Genomic DNA, 17,037 nt, shown 5'->3' with positions numbered 1-17,037 from the left:
CCCCAATAGCAAATCAAAAGACGCAACAGCACTTCTTCCCCAGTCTGTTGTGTTTTGTTGTTGTTGTTTAACCTGCACCCCGCTGTTTCACGGCCGAAGGTGGGAGGGGAGAGGCAAGGAGCTGTAACACATGAAACATTTTGTTTATAAAACGCCTGTGTGTTTGTTTTATCTCGCCCTCTTCTCCTTCCCTCCCTCCTCCCCTCCCCCCCAGGCCACCCTCCTCCTCCTCCCTCCACTGCAATCTCAATAATGGATGTCACCGCGGAGCTTTGCATGTCTTCTTCTGCAATAACACCACCGCAGAAGCTTTTCAGAGGGTTATTAATAAAAGATTGTGTTGATGAGTTCGGAATTTGGCAATCGACCCCCCGCTGCAGGAAGAAAAAGAAGGGGGGGAAAACCGTTAACACCGCAGGACGGTGAAATCTCTCCCTTGCAAATCAGCAACCAAACGGCTTCCTTGATGGACTCCAAGCTGTATAGTGTCTCCGCAAGGCCACGTAGCAAGTGATTGTCTTGTTTTATGCCAGCCTCTGGCTGGAACTGCGGCCCCCCTCCCCTCTTCTTAATGTTCCCCTTTTGGGAAGGAAAGGACCATTATCCTTGCATCCTCTTAAGTCATCTTTGCCAGCCCACCCCCCCCACCACACTAACCTTCAAGATACAACACACATTTTAAAAAAAAATTAAAAAACAAAACAAAACACCAGGAGTTAAGAACGCCACTGGAATTGGCACCGAAGGCAGTCCCCGAACTGCAAAAATAGCGGCTGTAGTTGGTGAACTTGGGCAGCTGAGTTTCGTGCCCTGCGTGAAATGACAGTTTTCTGCAGGATGTTCCTCCCGCAGGAAGGTGGGGTCAGGATGGTGTGGTTGTCCGGCTGGAAGAAGACCTAATGTGCTCGCTGCCCCACCTCAATTGGAGACCGATCATTGACCAGAATTTGAGATGGATTGCGTTGCAAGTTTGGGATAGCCCGTGTGGTTGATCTCTCTTATCATCGGGCAAGATAGGACTATGAGCTTGCATAGAGTCTGTTCCATGATATATTTGCAGAATATATCAGAGTTGGAAGGGAGCTTGGAGATCTTCTAGTCCAACCCCCTGCTCAATAGGAGAACCTATTCCATTTATAGAATAGAATAGAATTTTTATTGGCCAAGTGTGATTGGACACACAAGGAATTTGTCTTTGGTGCATAGGCTCTCAGTGTACATAAAAGAAAAGATACCTTCATCAAGGTACAACACTTACAACACTTAATGATGGTCAATGGACAAAACCCATTTCAGGCAAATCTCTTCTTGATGGAGCACCCATGACTTCTGAAGGCAAGTCCTTCCACTGATTAATTGTTCTCACTGGTCAGGAAATTCCTCTTTAGTTTTATGTTGCTTTTCTCCTTGATTTAATATCCATCCATGGCTTCTTATCCTGCCTTCAGGTGCTTTGGAGAATATGTGGACCTCCCTTTTCTCTGAAATCACCCCTCAAGTACTGGAAGACTGCTATCATGTCATCCCTGGTCCTTCTCTTCGTTATACTAGATTCGTTAGACTATTTCTTGTCATAGGTAGTAAAAGAGAAGTCGCAAATGAAGTGGAGAATAACGTATGAGCCATGACAGCCCTGGGTTCTACCAAAAGGAGAAGGTCTCCTTGAAGAGCTGTCTAGTCCAAAAGCAATTCCTTCACAGAGAGGACACCTGGTGAATGCTTTTAAGGAGGGGGCTGTCTGTGAATACTCCTTCAGACCTTCAATGAAGGTAAGACTATACAACTCCGTATATGTTGTGGTCCGCAAGCAGCCTGTGTGGATCTGGCAGTGGAGTCGGACAGTGAGGAAGCTGGGAGGACAATGGGCCAGTCCTGGAGTCAGGAGAATGCCCGGATGAGGGCTCTGCATCAGAGGCTGAGGTGGGGCCAGGGCTATCTGGGAGCGATGTGCGGACTCCGGAGCCTCCAGAGACAGACAGCAGAGAGGCAAAGGAACAGGAGGAGTCTGTTCCTATTGCACGATGCAAAGAGCTGCCAGAAGGCAAGAGCAGCTAAAGCAAAAAGGACGACTCAGGAGTAAGGCCAGGAGATGATTGGCCCTCCCATAAGGCTTAAAAGAGCAGCAATGAGCCTTTGGGTTCTTTGTAGAAAAGCAACGTTGGTTTCCGTGCTTCTTGTCAGCGTCTCTTGAACTTTGGGGGGGGGGGTTGCCAAGAAAAGCCTTTGGCAGGTTGCCAAAGACATCAAAGGTTGGTGATAAGGCCGAGGGACTGGTTATTAAGAATTTTGTTTTGGACTAAGCTGAGAATGAATTAATTCTCAGCTGTTTTAGTAAAATAAGTTCGTTGAGGACTGAATTGTGTTTGGTAATTACTACTTGGTCACAACAGTATACTCCAAGTATCAGGTTGATGTTCTCCTTCAATCTCAGATGTTCCGCCATGAAAGAGGCTCCTGGTTTTGTTTCTGTTTTTTATTTGTTGTTGTTGTTTTGGATTCTTCAGATCAGGGCATTTGAGAAGTTCTTCTAAATTTCTCAAGCTTGTTTTGTTTTTCCAGCCTTGTAGGGCTTGGAGGTACAGTCCCTTTCTGAACTTTCCTTAGCTTCTTCACATTCCCAAACTTACAAACAAAATAAAATCACGGAATAACAATGGATGGAGATTCTTCTTAACTTCCTCCCTTGGGCTCTGAAGGATGGAGAGCCACAGAGGCTGCCTGTGGCCGGAGAGATGATGGCATCATTCAAGAGAGGCCATCTTGAAGGCCTCTCAATCAAGGCAAGAGCTTCACTTGTCCTCCTAGAGAAATGTCCCTCGAATGCTTTACTCCTTCGAAAGCAAATTCTCTTTTGCGGAACAAAATAATCCCTTCCCGTTAGGAAGAACAAAACGGCAACGGAATGTTTCTACGCGGCGCTAATTATAGCAGCTTTTATGTCCCTCTTGTCTCATGGATGGGAACAGTGGGCAACATTTATGATACCAATATATCTTGCGCTCCCAAGGCAGAGGTTGCCGTCCAAAGGCAGCGTTGCTCTCTGAATTATCCAGTCCCTACAAAGTCGGTTGGCTCTGTAGGTTAAAAGCTGGCATGTTCTTGCAAGCCTAGATCTCACCGGGGTGTTTGAAAGGAAGGGCCAGAAGTCCTCGCCCACGGAGATTGGGTTGGACCTCAATTGTCCCCACCGTTTAGCGTCCAACTTCCAAAAGACAGCACACGAACAGGGCAGAGTGGGTCCCCTGCTGGCGCTTTGATGGCAGAATTTACGAGGACTCCAAAGAGTTTGCTGGAGAGAGGCGAATTAAAACGATCCTTCATTTGCAAAGTCCCCAAGATTGGCAGGCCGGGCTTAAGCGTCTTGTCATCTCCCATGTTGCTCTTCCCCCCGCCCGCCCCCACAACATCGATTGCTCTCTACAAGCTTAGCAATCACACACACACACACACAGAGAGAGAGAGAGAGAGAGAAACCAAAGTTTAGGACTGTGTTTTTCCTTCTGATCTGCTTGGAACTGGGAAATGTTTATATAGGAAGAGGTTTTTTTTTAAAGAAAGAAAGTAAGTTCAGGGAAACGATTGAATTTATTTCATTTTATTTTAATCTGCAGCAACAGTTAAGGAAAGAAGGGAGATTAATGAGTGCCAATCCTTTTATGGGATTTATCTGTGTTTTAGAGCAGAAGTGGAGAGATTTAAGGTAGTCTTTTTTTTGTGTGTGTGTGGGAAAGTCATTTGGGCCAAGAGGCTTATATAATTTGTCCCCAAACTGTAGAACCGAACCGAAAAGAATAACAGAGTTGGAAAGGGACCTTGGAGGTCTTCTAGTCCAACCCCATACTTGGGCTCACTTAGCAACTGTGTAATTGGCTGAATGGCCACATGATTCGCTTTTCGGCTGCCGTAAAAATGTTTGTAAAACCAGGTTCTGATTTCATGGCGACTTGACTTACCACAACACTGTCTTAGGACCGAAATTCTGGTCATCAATCAATCGTGATTAAAGAGACAAGAAAGAGAATTCCTGGCTGTTTAGTGGGAAACACGCAGCCGTGGTTTTGGGATGCATTTTCCTATCAACTTATCCTAAGTTTTGTCTCTGGGCCTGGAGAATAGAACGTGGGGACAAGTGATCGAGAAGAGGAAACAATTACCAGGCACATACTACCACATGTGGTGGACCTGTAAAAAAGCAAAGAGATTTTGGTTACAAATTCAGATGCGGCTAGAAAAAAATGGTTGGACAACTTATAGAATTCAAGCCAGAACTATTTCTGTTAGGTATTTTTACGGAAGGCTATAATAAAGGGTCAATATACTTAATACTACACATCCTAACAGCAGCGAGAATAGTGTATGCACAGCAGTGGATAAGTGAAAACACCCCGTCAGAAAAGGAGATAATAAGGAAGATATTAACATGCGCAGAAATGGGTAGACTAACGTTAGAATTAAAATTATTCGTGGCACATGGAATAGTTTTTATCAATGGCTGGAAACATGAGGTGGGAGTTGGAACACAGAAAAATTAGACCTGAAATGAGATATTATTATTATTATTATTATTTCATTTTGTCACAACAGTATACACAAACATCAACATAAAACAACAACACATCATAAAAGAAATATATATATATAAGCAAAAGTATGCAACAACTATATTAATTTGATATAATGAAGGGAACAATAGGACAGGAACGGTAGGCACTTTTGTGCTCTTATGCACGCCCCTTATAGTCCTCTTAGGAATGGGGTGAGGTCAATAGTAGACAGTTTTTGGTTGAAGATTTTGGGATTTTGATTAGAGACTATAGAGTCAGATAATGAGTTCCAAGCATTAATAACTCTGTTACAGAAGTCATATTTTCTGCAATCAAGTTTGAAGCGGTTGACATTAAGTTTGAATCTATTGTTTGCTCTTGTATTATTGTGATTGAAGCTGAAGTAGTCTTTTACAGGAAGGACATTGCAATAGATGATTCTGTGTGTTAAACACAGGTCATGTCGGAGTCGGCGAAGTTCTAAGTTTTCTAATCCCAGGATTTCAAGCCTGTTGGCATAAGGTATTTTGTTGTTTTCGGAGGAGCGAAGAACTCTTCTAGTAAAATATTTCTGGACGCGTTCGATTGTATTAATGTCAGAGATGTGGTATGGGTTCCAGACGGATGAGCTGTATTCAAGAATAGGTCTGGCAAATGTTTTGTATGCTCTGGTTAGTAGTGTAGACTTTTTGGAAAAGAAGCTGCGTAAAATTAGGTTTACAACTCTTAGAGTCTTTTTTGCTATGTAGTTGCAGTGGGCTTTGGCATTTAGGTCATTTGATATGATTATATATATATATACGTATTAGAATGAATACGTTGGTCAAAAATAATAGTATAAGACTAGCACTGTGTAAGTTGTATATATGTTATTTGCCTTTCATTTTGGTTCCTATGGCGGATGAAACACCAGGGCGGTCACACTGTGTTCAATATACTTATATGTAAATGATATAAAGATATATATATATATTAGATAAACAGCAAAAAAGAAGAAGAAGAGGAAACATGATTTAATTACCCAAGAGGCCTCAATCCATTAACGTCCCCGATTGATTAATACGTCTTGCGATACAGATTCATCCAACAAGCCAGCTTATCCTGCCTTTATAACTTCCTCCTGTTTAGCCAGTCTCTTGAACCTTGCTTAATGAGGACGGCAAACCCGATGAGGCACTGTGCTTATCTCACCCGGGTGAGCGACACGACACAACCGTGAACAATCTATTTGCCCCACAAACAGGAGGAAATTAAAGCCCAGGGGCGGTAAAGGTTCGTTGTTAGGGCTTGATTATGAGAGCAAACAGCCGCAGAAGAGGAATTGGGAGGCAGGATGGATTGAAAAGCAAGATAAGGAACCAGAAGGCAATAAATCAATGACATGATAGAACTGTGGCCAGATGGCTTGAATCCTGGCACTGCCAACCAGTGGCAACAATGCCAAGGACGCTCTTGTGCTGCTGGGGGCATTCCCGGCACATGGGTCATATGGGAACAGCCAGAGACAAGCTAATTTTTTTCCCCCAGGACTTAGAACCTGAAATCCTAGGGCTGGAAGGGGCTTTGGAGGTCTTCTAGTCCAGCCCCCTGCTCAAGCAAGAGACCTTATACCATTTCTGGCAGATGGGCTGTCCGGTCTCTTCATCACTGGGCTGTTTCTTCTTTTCTTCCTGGCCGATTTTAGATTCCCCCTCCCCCACCCCCAGTGAAATAAGTTGTTTTGTTTATTGCGCAATGAAAAGGCTGCCCAACTCCATCCCAACTCGGCGTGGCCTATAAAATTAATAAATCCTTTCAATATCGGCCGGTGGCAAGCCTAGAATTGTGGCTAGTTGAGCTCATGCCTAGAAGATTTGCTAGCAAGGATTAGCCATCAGTTGATCTTTCTTTTATGTACACCTGGAACATCTGCACCAAGACAAATTCCTTGTGTGTCCAATCACACTTGGCCAATAAAGAATTCTATTCTATTCTATTCTATTCTATTCTATTCTATTCTTTCCATATTTCTATTCTATCCTATTCTATTCCTAATTTCTATTCCTAATTTCTATCCTATCCTATCCTATCCTATCCTATCCTATCCTATCCCATCCCATATTTCATTTCTATTCTATTCTATTCTATTCTATTCTATTCTATTCTATTCTATTCTATTCTATTCCTAATTTCTATTCTATTCTATTCTATTCTATTCTAGATTGCTTATTTGTACCCTATAACTATCATTGTTGTACCCTGTGATTCTTGATGAAGGTATCTTTTCCTTTATGTACACTGAGAGCTTATGCACCAAAGACAAATTCCTTGTGTGTCCAATCACGCTTGGCCAATAAAGAATTCTATTCTATTCTATTCTATTCTATTCTATTCTATTCTATTCTAATTCTATTCTATTCTATTCTTTTGATTCTTAAAGAATGCATATTGTCTTTTTATGTACACTGAGAGCATATGCACCAAAGACAAATTCCTTGTGTGTCCAATCACTCTTGGCCAATAAAGAATTCTCTACTCTACTCTACTCTACTCTACTCTACTCTACTCTACTCTACTCTACTCTACTCTACTCTACTCTACTCTACTCCCCTCCCCTCCCCTCCCCTCCCCTCCCCTCCCCTCCCCTCCCCCCCTCTCCCCCACTCCACTCCTATTCTAGTCTATTCTATTCTATTCTATTCTATTCTATTCTATTTCTATTTCTATTTCTATTCTGTTCTACTCTACTCTACTCTACTCTACTCTACTCTACTCTACTCTACTCTACTCTACTCTACTCCCCTCCCCACCCCTCCCACTCCACTCCTATTCTATTCTATTCTATTCTATTCTATTCTATTCTTTTGATTCTTAACGAATGTATCTTGTCTTTTTATGTACACTGAGAGCATATGCACCAAAGACAAATTCCTTGTGTGTCCAATCACACTCGGCCAATAAAGAATTTTATTCTACTCTACTCTACTCTACTCTACTCTACTCTACTCTACTCTACTCTACTCTACTCTACTCTACTCTATTCTATTCCATCTTATGCCCTCAGGAATGGGGTGCATTTTGTCCTCCCCTGGTGCAGAACCACCTGAACACGTCTCTCTCTCTCTCACAGGTTGTTTGCTGCCAAATGCAGTGGGTGCATGGAAAAAATCGCCCCCACGGAGTTTGTCATGCGGGCGCTGGAGTGCGTTTACCACCTGGGCTGCTTCTGCTGCTGCGTCTGCGAGCGGCAGCTGAGGAAAGGGGACGAGTTCGTCTTGAAGGAAGGCCAGCTCCTTTGCAAAAGCGACTACGAGAAGGAGAAAGACCTGCTCAGCTCCGTCAGTCCAGATGACTCCGATTCAGGTGAGGGTCCCCTTCTGAAACGGGCCCACCCTTGCTTGGTGGAGCTTCCAAAAGGTATCTGGTTGGGCCCTGGGTGATGCAGGATGCTGGACCCTTTGTCTAAATCTGAGTTCAGGATTCTTCTTATTAACATTTCTAACGATCCAATTTTTTAGGAGAATGTAGAACTTAGGTGTGGATGCAGTGGTGGGATTCAGCCGGTTCGCTAAGAACCGGTGGTTAACTTTCTGAGCAGTCTGGCGAAACTAGTTGTTGGAAGAAATCATTAGGGCAGAGAACCGGTTGTTAAACTCTTTGAATCCCACCACTGGGTGGAAGGGACCTTGGAGGTCTTCTAGTCCTGCCCACGGCAGATCTTCTACCATTCCGGACTGTCTTTGAGTTTGGTGGGGTGGATGCACGTGATCGTAGGAAGAATAACAGAACGGAATAATAGAGTTGGAAGGGACACCAGAGGTCCTCCAGTCCAGCCCTCCATCGGTAGCTCTGGGTACAACTGCGAAGTCCGCTGTCAAAGAGTGTTTAATCAATCTTTGCTCAGTAGAGTGCAAAAATTGACTGGCATCCTTACCGTAGGGTTAACAGCTATTTCCGCTCCTTTTTTTTTTTTTTTGCACTGGTCTAATTTTTTAAAAAAACAAAAAAATAGAAGGGATAGATAAATCCAGCAACTGTAGTTTATAAACCTGACTAGGTGGCTCGGTGGCTAAGACGCTGAGCTTGTCGATCAGAAAGGCCGGCAGTTCGGCGGTTCGAATCCCTAATCCGGGTCTCCTGGGCGAGCAGGGGGTTGGGCTAGATGACCTCCAAGGGTCCCTTCTTCCAACTCTTGTTACCGTTAGCCTCGCACGGTTAGGTCCAGCGTGAGGTATAAACCAGGAGATGTCATTTAACCAAGCCGAGCGTAGTTTCTTAGCTCTGCTGTTATTTGCATGATATATCGACAGTGAAAAGCGAAGATGAGGACGGGGACATCAAGCCGGCTAAAGGGCAGATAACCCCCGGGAAAGGGGGCGATGACGGAAAAGACCCACGAAGACCTAAAAGGCCACGGACGATCCTCACAACACAGCAGAGAAGGGCGTTCAAAGCCTCCTTTGAAGTATCTTCCAAGCCTTGTAGGAAGGTAAGTTTCTCCTTTGATCACGCCAACTATTTGCTATTAACCATTGGTACAGTTACTCTTGGCCCGCAGAAGATTCTTAACTCCATCCCAGGCACGATTGAGGTAATTTACCCTCAGGGGTGAAATGCTCCCGGTTGGACCGGATCGTCCGATCCGGAAGCGATGGCGGTGGGTGGTTCGGAAAACCGGTAGCAAAAATCCCTGCCAGCCCCACCCACCATGCCCAGCTGAGCCATGCGATCATCAGAGTGGTTTTTTGTTTTGTTTTTTTTACTTTTAAAAGCATTTTTTCTTCGGCCGAAAAAATGCTTTTAAAAGTTTTTTTTTTTTAAAAAAGCCTCTGCCGATTGTGCGGCTCAGCTGGGATCTTCAGAGCCTTTTAAGAGCATTTTTTCTACAACCTCTTCGGCCGAAGAAAGAAAAATTCGGCTGTAGAAAAAATGCTTTTAAAAGGCTCCTCTGGCGATCCCAGCTGAGTTGCCTTATCGTCAGAGGCTTTTTTTTTTTTCATTTAAAGGCCAAAAAAAAATGCTTTTAAAAGAAAAGAAAAGCCTCTGACGGTTAGGCAACTCAGCTGGGATCATCAGAGCCTTTTAAAAGCATTTTTTTACAACCTCTTCAGCCAAAGAGACTGTAGAAAAAATGCCTTTCAAAGTTTTTTTAAAAAAGGAAGTTGGCCACGCCCACCCAGTCACCATCCCCGCGGTTATGTGCTTCTAAATTCAGGCGCGTAGTAACTGACCCATACTTGTGAAGGTTGCAGTGTCTCGGGGTCACGCGATCCCCTTTTGTGACCTTCTGACCAGCAAAGCTGGGTTCACTTAACGACCGTGTGGCTAACTTAACGATGGCAGTGATTCACTTAACGGTGGCAAGCGAACGGGGCAAAACCTGCTTAGCAGCTATTTCACGTAGCAACAGAAATGGCGGGCTGTGTTCTGTTCCTAAGGCAAGGACTGCCTGTACTCTGGGAAATTAAGGGTTGTGTAGAAGCTTGCTGCAACACTCAGGGTTGAATCTTTGCACGCCTATATAATTTCTTGGAAACCGGGATTAAACCTTGCTAGATGGATTAAATCAGTGGTGAAATTCAAATTTGTTTACTATCGGTTCTGTGGGTGTGGCTTGGTGGGCGTGGTGTGGTTTGGTGGGCGTGACAGAGGAAGGATATTGCAAAATCTCCATTCCCTCCCCACTCCTGGGGGAAGGATACTGCAAAATCCCCATTCCCTCCCCACTCCTGCGGGAAGGATACTGCAAAATCCCCATTCCCTCCCCACTCCTGGGGGAAGGATACTGCAAAATCCCCATTCCCTCCCCACTCCTGGGGGAAGGATACTGCAAAATCCCCATTCCCTCCCCACTCCTGGGGGAAGGATACTGCAAAATCCCCATTCCCTCCCCACTCCTGGGGGAAGGATACTGCAAAATCCCCATTCCCTCCCCACTCCAGGGGAAGGATACTGCAAAATCCCCATTCCCACCCCACTCTGGGACCTGCCAGAGGTGATACTTGCCAGTTCTCTGAACTGCTCAAAATTTCCGCTACCGGTTCGCCAGAACCTGTCAGTACCTGCTGGATTTCACCCGTGGATTAAATAGAGGGATTTTGGAGGATCGTGTGGCAAACTTGGTTTTCTGTATTTGGTCTTTCTTGTAGGTAAGGGAGACTCTGGCGGCTGAAACCGGGCTCAGCGTCCGAGTAGTCCAAGTCTGGTTTCAGAATCAAAGAGCAAAGGTAAGGCCCAGCCCAAGCAACGGCGCCTCAACAGAGGAGGAGAACCAGAGGACCCCGTGCTGATTTTGACTCTCTTTCCTTTCGCAGATGAAAAAATTGGCGCGACGGCATCAGCAGCAGCAGGAGCAGCAAAACTCCCAGCGGCTCGGCCAAGGTAAAGCCATCCCTTCAACTGGCTTGGAAAGTTTAGGATTGGTCATTTATCGATAAAAGAGAATATCCGTAGCTCCGGGTTGAACCGTGGGGTCTTTTGGTTGCTTTCTGTGCGCGGTGGCTTTCTTGCCGAAGTTTCACGACCCAACTAGGGAACATCATCCGCGCTAGAAGGGAATGGAAACGTGGCGTTGAAGGGGTTTGTGGAGAGGAGGAGGAGGAGGAGGAGGAGGAGGAGGAGGAGGAGGAGGAGGAGAAGGAGGATGCTTCCTTGTAGACGTTTCATGACCCAACCACGTAACATCATCAGTGCTACCCATGTTTTCCCGAAAATAAGACCCTGTCTTATATTTTTTTGAACCCCGAAATAAGTGCTTGGCCTTATTTTCGGTGAGGTCTTATTATTTTGGGACACATGGAGCAAGACAGTTGTTTATCTATCTCCTGAGTTGCTTTTCTTTCTTTCTTTCTTTCTTTCTTTCTTTCTTTCTTTCTTTCTTTCTTTCTTTCTCTCTCTCTCTCTCTCTCACTCTCTCACTTTCTTTCTCTTTCTTTCTTTCTTTCCTGCCAGATGTATGCCGTATTTCCCCGAAAATAAATGCTTGGCCCTATTTTTGGGGAGGTCTTATTATTTTGGGGGGGGCATGGAGAAAGATGAGGCTCCTCTTCCCGTCGTACCTGATTTCCAGCTCTGTCTCCCTAACCAGAGGAAATGGCGGGGACCGGCTACGCATGCGTTTAAATATTTTGGGAGGGGGGCTTATTTTTTGGGGGGAGGCTTATTTTAGCGCTTGCGCTCAAAAGCCCGATTGGGCTTATTATCAGGGGAGGTCTTATTTTCAAGGAAACAGGGTAGTAGGGAGTGCGGAGTTTGCTCCTCATAGCTTGCCCCGCAGCCAGCAACTGATAAGTAGCTCTTCCTCCTGTCTCACATCCCGCTACAGAAAGTTAACCTACTTTAGGATTCCGTGCATTTCCCGTTTCAAAATAATAGGAAGCTGTGCTGCCAATTTTTTTGGCAACTGTGTATTAAATTTGGGGAAATATAAGACACCCTTGCAGGGAGTTGGGAAGCGGTGGGATTCAACCACTTTGCACCACTTCGGGAGAAGCGGTTGTTAACTTTCTGAGCAGTTTGGGGAACTGGTGGTTGGAAGAAATCATTAGGGCAGAGAACCGGTGGTTAAATTACTTGAATCCCACCACTGGAGGGTGGAAGGGAATGGATATCAGGGCTGCAAATGCCCAGGGGTTGCCAGTTGTTTTAAAAGCAGCATAATTGCCCCCATTCTGTGTGTTCCACCAAAATAAACCTTGGGCTTGGACTTCCAAAGGGAAGGTAGCTAGTTTTTGGAGACTATATGCCTTGGCACATGTCCAACTCTTGCACCCTGCTAATAATTGGCATTCGGTTCACCCCTGTCTGCTTTGGGCCACACTGGCACCATCGGGCGCCAGTCAGGCAGGGCTGGCAAAGTGCCACAGCTGCGACTGGACAAACCCAGGGCCTCTGGCACCTACCCAGCTTGCAAAATCCTCCGAGTGAGGACGCAACACCAAACCCCTTGCATAGGGATGAGAGACACAGCAGCCCTCGTCAGACGGGCATTGCTCAACGTGAGAGGGAGTCGGCTGGTGCCAGGCCTCGTGGGAGTGGAGTCGAAAGAACTGGATCGGGCAACTTCTCCTCTTTCCATTCCTAGCAGAAATGAATCACTGCCTTCAAATAACCCTCGGATGGGGTTGAAAGAGATTAGGGGGCGAGGGGGGAGGGGAAGGGGGAGGTTAGAAAAGATTCTCCGCGGGATCAAATCAAATCCAGATTCTAAATCTCAGCGCTTTGCTGAAGCTAAGGAAAGGGGAGTCTGCCTAGGGAACTTCCTTTCTAAAGAGAAATGACTTTCGTTATATTCCACCAGAATGAAGTGGGCTGCCTTGTCCTTGTTTAGCGACAAGTGGCCCAAAGACATTGGACATTATTTAGTGACAGGTGGTCCCTGCGCGAGCATTGGGTTCATTGCGCCATCCTTGGTGGTCTCTGAGCTGGGTTGTTTTCTTGCAGACGTTTCACGACCCAACTAGGTAACATCATCAGTGCTGCGGTTTGCTCTTTGTTTGTACGCAGTTGTTTGTGCTGCCAGTGTTGATGAAGCTGTGATGAAGCTCTGATCAGTTCCTTGATCAGAGTATTGTTTTCTGCCTGATTTGTTTGCCTGGTGTTAATCCCCGTTTATCTATTTATTGGTTGATGGGCGCTGGTTTCAAGGCAAGCTACCGAATGTAAACAGGGAGCTAACCCCACACCCCTTCACACTGATGATGATTCCTAGTTGAGTAGTGAAATGTTGGCAAGAAAACAACCAAGCTTAGTGAGCACCAAGGACCCCACAGATCCCCCTCTTCCTCTTCTCTTCCTCTTCCTCCTCCTCCTCCACTCTGCAGACTTCACTCCCTTTTAGCATTGATGATGTTCCCTAGTTGGGTCATGAAACATCTGCAAGAAAACAACCGAGCTCAAAGGGCACCAAGGACCCCACTGTCATCTTCCTCCTCCTCCTCCTCCTCCTCCTCCTCCTCCTCCTCCTCCTCTCTTTCTCCTCCTCCTCCCTTTCTCCTCCTCTTCCCTTTCTCCTCCTCTTTCATTCTGGAAACCTCACTCCCTTCCAGCACTGATGATGTTCCCTAGTTGGGTCATGAAACATCTGCAAGAAAACAACCAAGTTCAGAGGGCACCAAGGACCCCACATTCCTCCTCCTTCTCTCTTTCTCCTCCTTCTCCCTTTCTCTTCCTCTTCCTCTTCCCTTCCTCTTCCTCTTCTCTTTCTCCTCCTCTTCCCTTTCTCCTCCTCCTTCATTCTGCAAACCTCACTCCCTTCCAGCACTGATTATCTTTCCTGGTTGGGTCATGAAACATCTGCAAGAAAACAACCAAGCTCAGAGGGCACCAAGGACCCCACATTCCTCCTCCTTCTCTCTTTCTCCTCCTTCTCCCTTCCTCTTCCTCTTCCCTTCCTCCTCTCTTTCTCCTCCTCTTCCCTTTCTCCCCCTCCTTCATTCTGCAAACCCCACTCCCTTCTAGCACTGAAGATGTTCCCTAGTTGGGTCATGAAACATCTGCAAGAAAACAACCAAGCTCCGAGAGCACCAGGGACCCCCACAGCTCAACCCAGAGCTACAAATATTGTTTTCTATTGGTTATTCTGTACAGACTTCTCCCTCCAATCTGCAATCTCACTGCCTTTCCTTATTCACTCTTGCCCTCTTCGCTTCACCATCTTACGTGAGTAGATGGAAAGGTGTCCTCTAGGAAAACAAAAAGTAATAACCCAACAATAGTTTCACTTCCTCTTCTTTTTCATCATTTGTTTCCTCTGTCTGGTTTGCCAGCAACCCTCCTCCCGTAAGTTATTTTCAGCCCTGTTCCTCTTTAGAAGGACGCCGTGAGCTAATTGGGAAATCACAGAGCTGATAGGATGTGCTTCTTGTGGAGCCAAATGAAGTTGGGGGATGCCCTCATTTCCTACGTAGTTTCTTCAGGTTTTCATAAGTAGGCTCCATAATCGCATCAGGATTATATGGGGCTGGTTTCATTAAAAACGTGAATCATTTCCCTTCTTGAGTTTTCCATGTTTTGAAAGAAGTTGGGCATGAATAGGCCCGTGATGGTGAACCTTTGACGTTCCCGCGTGCTGGCCTGCATGCCAGAAGTGGCACATGAAACCATCCCGCAAGGTAGGTTTGCGCGCGCAGGAGTGCCGATACCTGGAAGAGTGGCGGTCCATTGTGCATGCGCGAGCGGGCACCCAAACACCCAGATACCGACATGGAAGCGCGCCCGACAAACAGCTGGCCATCACACATGTGCGCGATGTCAACCCAGAAGTTAGGGTGCTGGCCTGCGCATGTGTGCCGGAACGCCGCTCTTCTGGGTTCTGCCGTTCCTGCGTGCGCGACAGCCAGCTGACTGGCGTGACGGCTAGCACAGAAACACGGAAGAGGAGCCTGCGAGGCCGTGCATTCTTCGTGAGACGGTTTCGCATGCCACTTCTGGCACGCATGCCATGGGTTCGCCGACACTGGAATAGGCTGTTGAGTCCTAACAAATATGGTTATTCTTTTAAGATTGAACACAGTGCCATTCGCCACCCAGAATCTCTGCAACAGTGAGATGGGCTGCCTATAAATAATAATAAAAATAAACAATAATAATAAAAACATCATTGGCATTGACAAAATTTCTATCAGTCAATTGCAAAAGGTTTTTATTCATCCTATGCTAGTACTTTTAACCCATCCACATCTGCCTATCACAGGGCCTTGAGAAGGACTCAATAGAAGGAATAAAAATGCCAAATCCAGTCTAAACATCTGGCTGGCTTTGTAACCCACAACAATAAAAACCACCGGCATTGACACAATCCCCATCAGTCAATTGCAAAAGGCAGCTTTACTAGGAACAGCTTACATCCTGACATAGTACTTTTTTAACCTTCAAGTTCCTCTGGAAGAACTTGGTAGGTGGACAAAAATGCCAGACCCAATCCGAACATCTAGCTGACGAACAGTAACAATAAAGACTTCTTCTGGTAGGTTGACTGCGAGCCAAGCATTACTTGGAGTTGTTTTCGTTTTGTCTTGCAGAAGTAATGTCCAACCGGATGGAAGGGATAATGACGTCTTACACACCCCTTGCACCACCGCAACAACAGATTGTAGCAATGGACCAGAGCACCTACGCCACTGATCCTTTCCAGCAAGGTCTCACCCCACCACAAATGCCAGGTGACCACATGAATCCTTATGGTAAGACTCCCTGGGAACCAGCTGCCATTTGTCATGTGCAAGTAAGACCTTCAGAACATCTGTGGAAACTCTGAGGTCTCCTGTTAACATCTGGAAGGGCGCAGAAGTGTCCAGAGAACCAGTAGAGTACAATGGTGAAGGATGGGCTGTTTCTCCATTCTTGGCCTGTTGAAACTCACTGGGTGATTTTTAGACGGGTCGCTTTATTTTAGCCCAAATTGCAAGGAGGGCCGTCTAAGCTGCTTTTATCCCCTAAAGCAAAGCAGGAGAGAAATCTAAATTTAGATATCCTATCGATTAGAGTCTCTCTCTTTTTTTTTTTCTTCTTCTTCTTCTTGCTTGCCTGCTTCGAGGTGGATCTGACAAAGCAGAGCTCCTAGGAATGGACAGATCAAACTCATCCTATTTCTGTGTTCATCAGTGTTTTAATCCCACCCGTCCTCCACAAAGGATCCAAACACACGTTAGAGTAGTCCGTAGTAGCGAGGGCGTTATAGGATTTGAAAGCGTCTTCTGCCCTTCCTTCCTTCCTTCCCACCGCTTGCTCCTCCAGATTTCCACACCCCATTGGCAATCCCCACTGGGGATTAAATCATCATTTCCTGGAGCAGCAGATAGCTGTCTGAGATGTCGAGCCCTGCCATCACCTTCAGGGCAAATGGCATTTCCTAAGGCTGCTCTTCCTTGGATTGCCATCATCCTCAACCCTCATGCTGAGGAAAAAGAGGAGAGGCGACGTAAACAAGTGAATCAGTGGAGCCCAAAGGGCATGGGGAAGAGTTGCTTCTCCACTTCGGGCTACCCGATATCAACTAATTGACCTCTCGAAGTGCTTTCTTGCATTTGTGCAGCATTAGAGGTTGTTGACCTTGGTCTACCAGATCTCAGATGGGTTCCACAGCTGGTCAGCTGGCTTGGCCATTGTTTTGTTTTGTTTTTGAGCTTAAAACGTATATGAAGAACGGTTGCAGGAATTGGGCATGTCTAGTCTAGAGAAGAGAAGGATCAGCGGTGACATGAGAGCAGTCTTCCAATATTTGAGGGGCTGCCCCAAAGAAGAGAGGGGTCAACCTATTCTCCAAAGCACCTGAAGGCAGGAGAAGAAGCAACGGATGGGAACTCATCAAGGAGAGAAGCAACTTAGAACTAAGGAGAAATTTCCTAACAGTGAGGACAATTAACCAGTGGAACAGCTTGCCTCCAGAAGCTGTGAATGCTCCAACACTGGAAGTTTTTAAGAAGAGATTAGACAGCCATTGGTCCGGAATGGTATAGGGTCTCCTGCTCGAGAAGGGGGTCGGATTAGAAGACCTCCAAGGTCCCCTCCGACT

At 45.9% G+C, this 17,037-nt stretch overlaps 1 protein-coding gene across 5 annotated transcripts in view; it reads left to right on the top strand.

The window, feature by feature from the left end:
- Window positions 1-17,037, top strand: part of LMX1B (LIM homeobox transcription factor 1 beta) — a 162,270-nt gene that overhangs the window by 133,433 nt on the left and 11,800 nt on the right. For 3 of the 5 annotated variants that reach the window (XR_009152311.1, XM_058159486.1, XM_058159488.1), the window contains exons 3-7: window positions 7,654-7,886; window positions 8,834-9,012; window positions 10,673-10,750; window positions 10,838-10,904; window positions 15,545-15,706. Coding sequence is in view for 4 of the 5 variants with exons in the window: in XM_058159486.1 (XP_058015469.1) it covers window positions 7,654-7,886; window positions 8,834-9,012; window positions 10,673-10,750; window positions 10,838-10,904; window positions 15,545-15,706 (719 nt within the window). In the remaining variant the exon portion in view is untranslated. The remainder of the gene's footprint in view (window positions 1-7,653; window positions 7,887-8,833; window positions 9,013-10,672; window positions 10,751-10,837; window positions 10,905-15,544; window positions 15,707-17,037) is intronic. The other 2 variants (XM_058159487.1, XM_058159489.1) reach the window with 1 other exon arrangement.

The sequence above is a fragment of the Ahaetulla prasina genome, chromosome 16, assembly GCF_028640845.1.
Source record: "Ahaetulla prasina isolate Xishuangbanna chromosome 16, ASM2864084v1, whole genome shotgun sequence".
Taxonomy (NCBI): Eukaryota; Metazoa; Chordata; class Lepidosauria; order Squamata; family Colubridae; genus Ahaetulla; species Ahaetulla prasina.
Note: the sequence above shows the minus strand (reverse complement) of the source record. Positions and strands in the feature narration are given on the sequence as shown.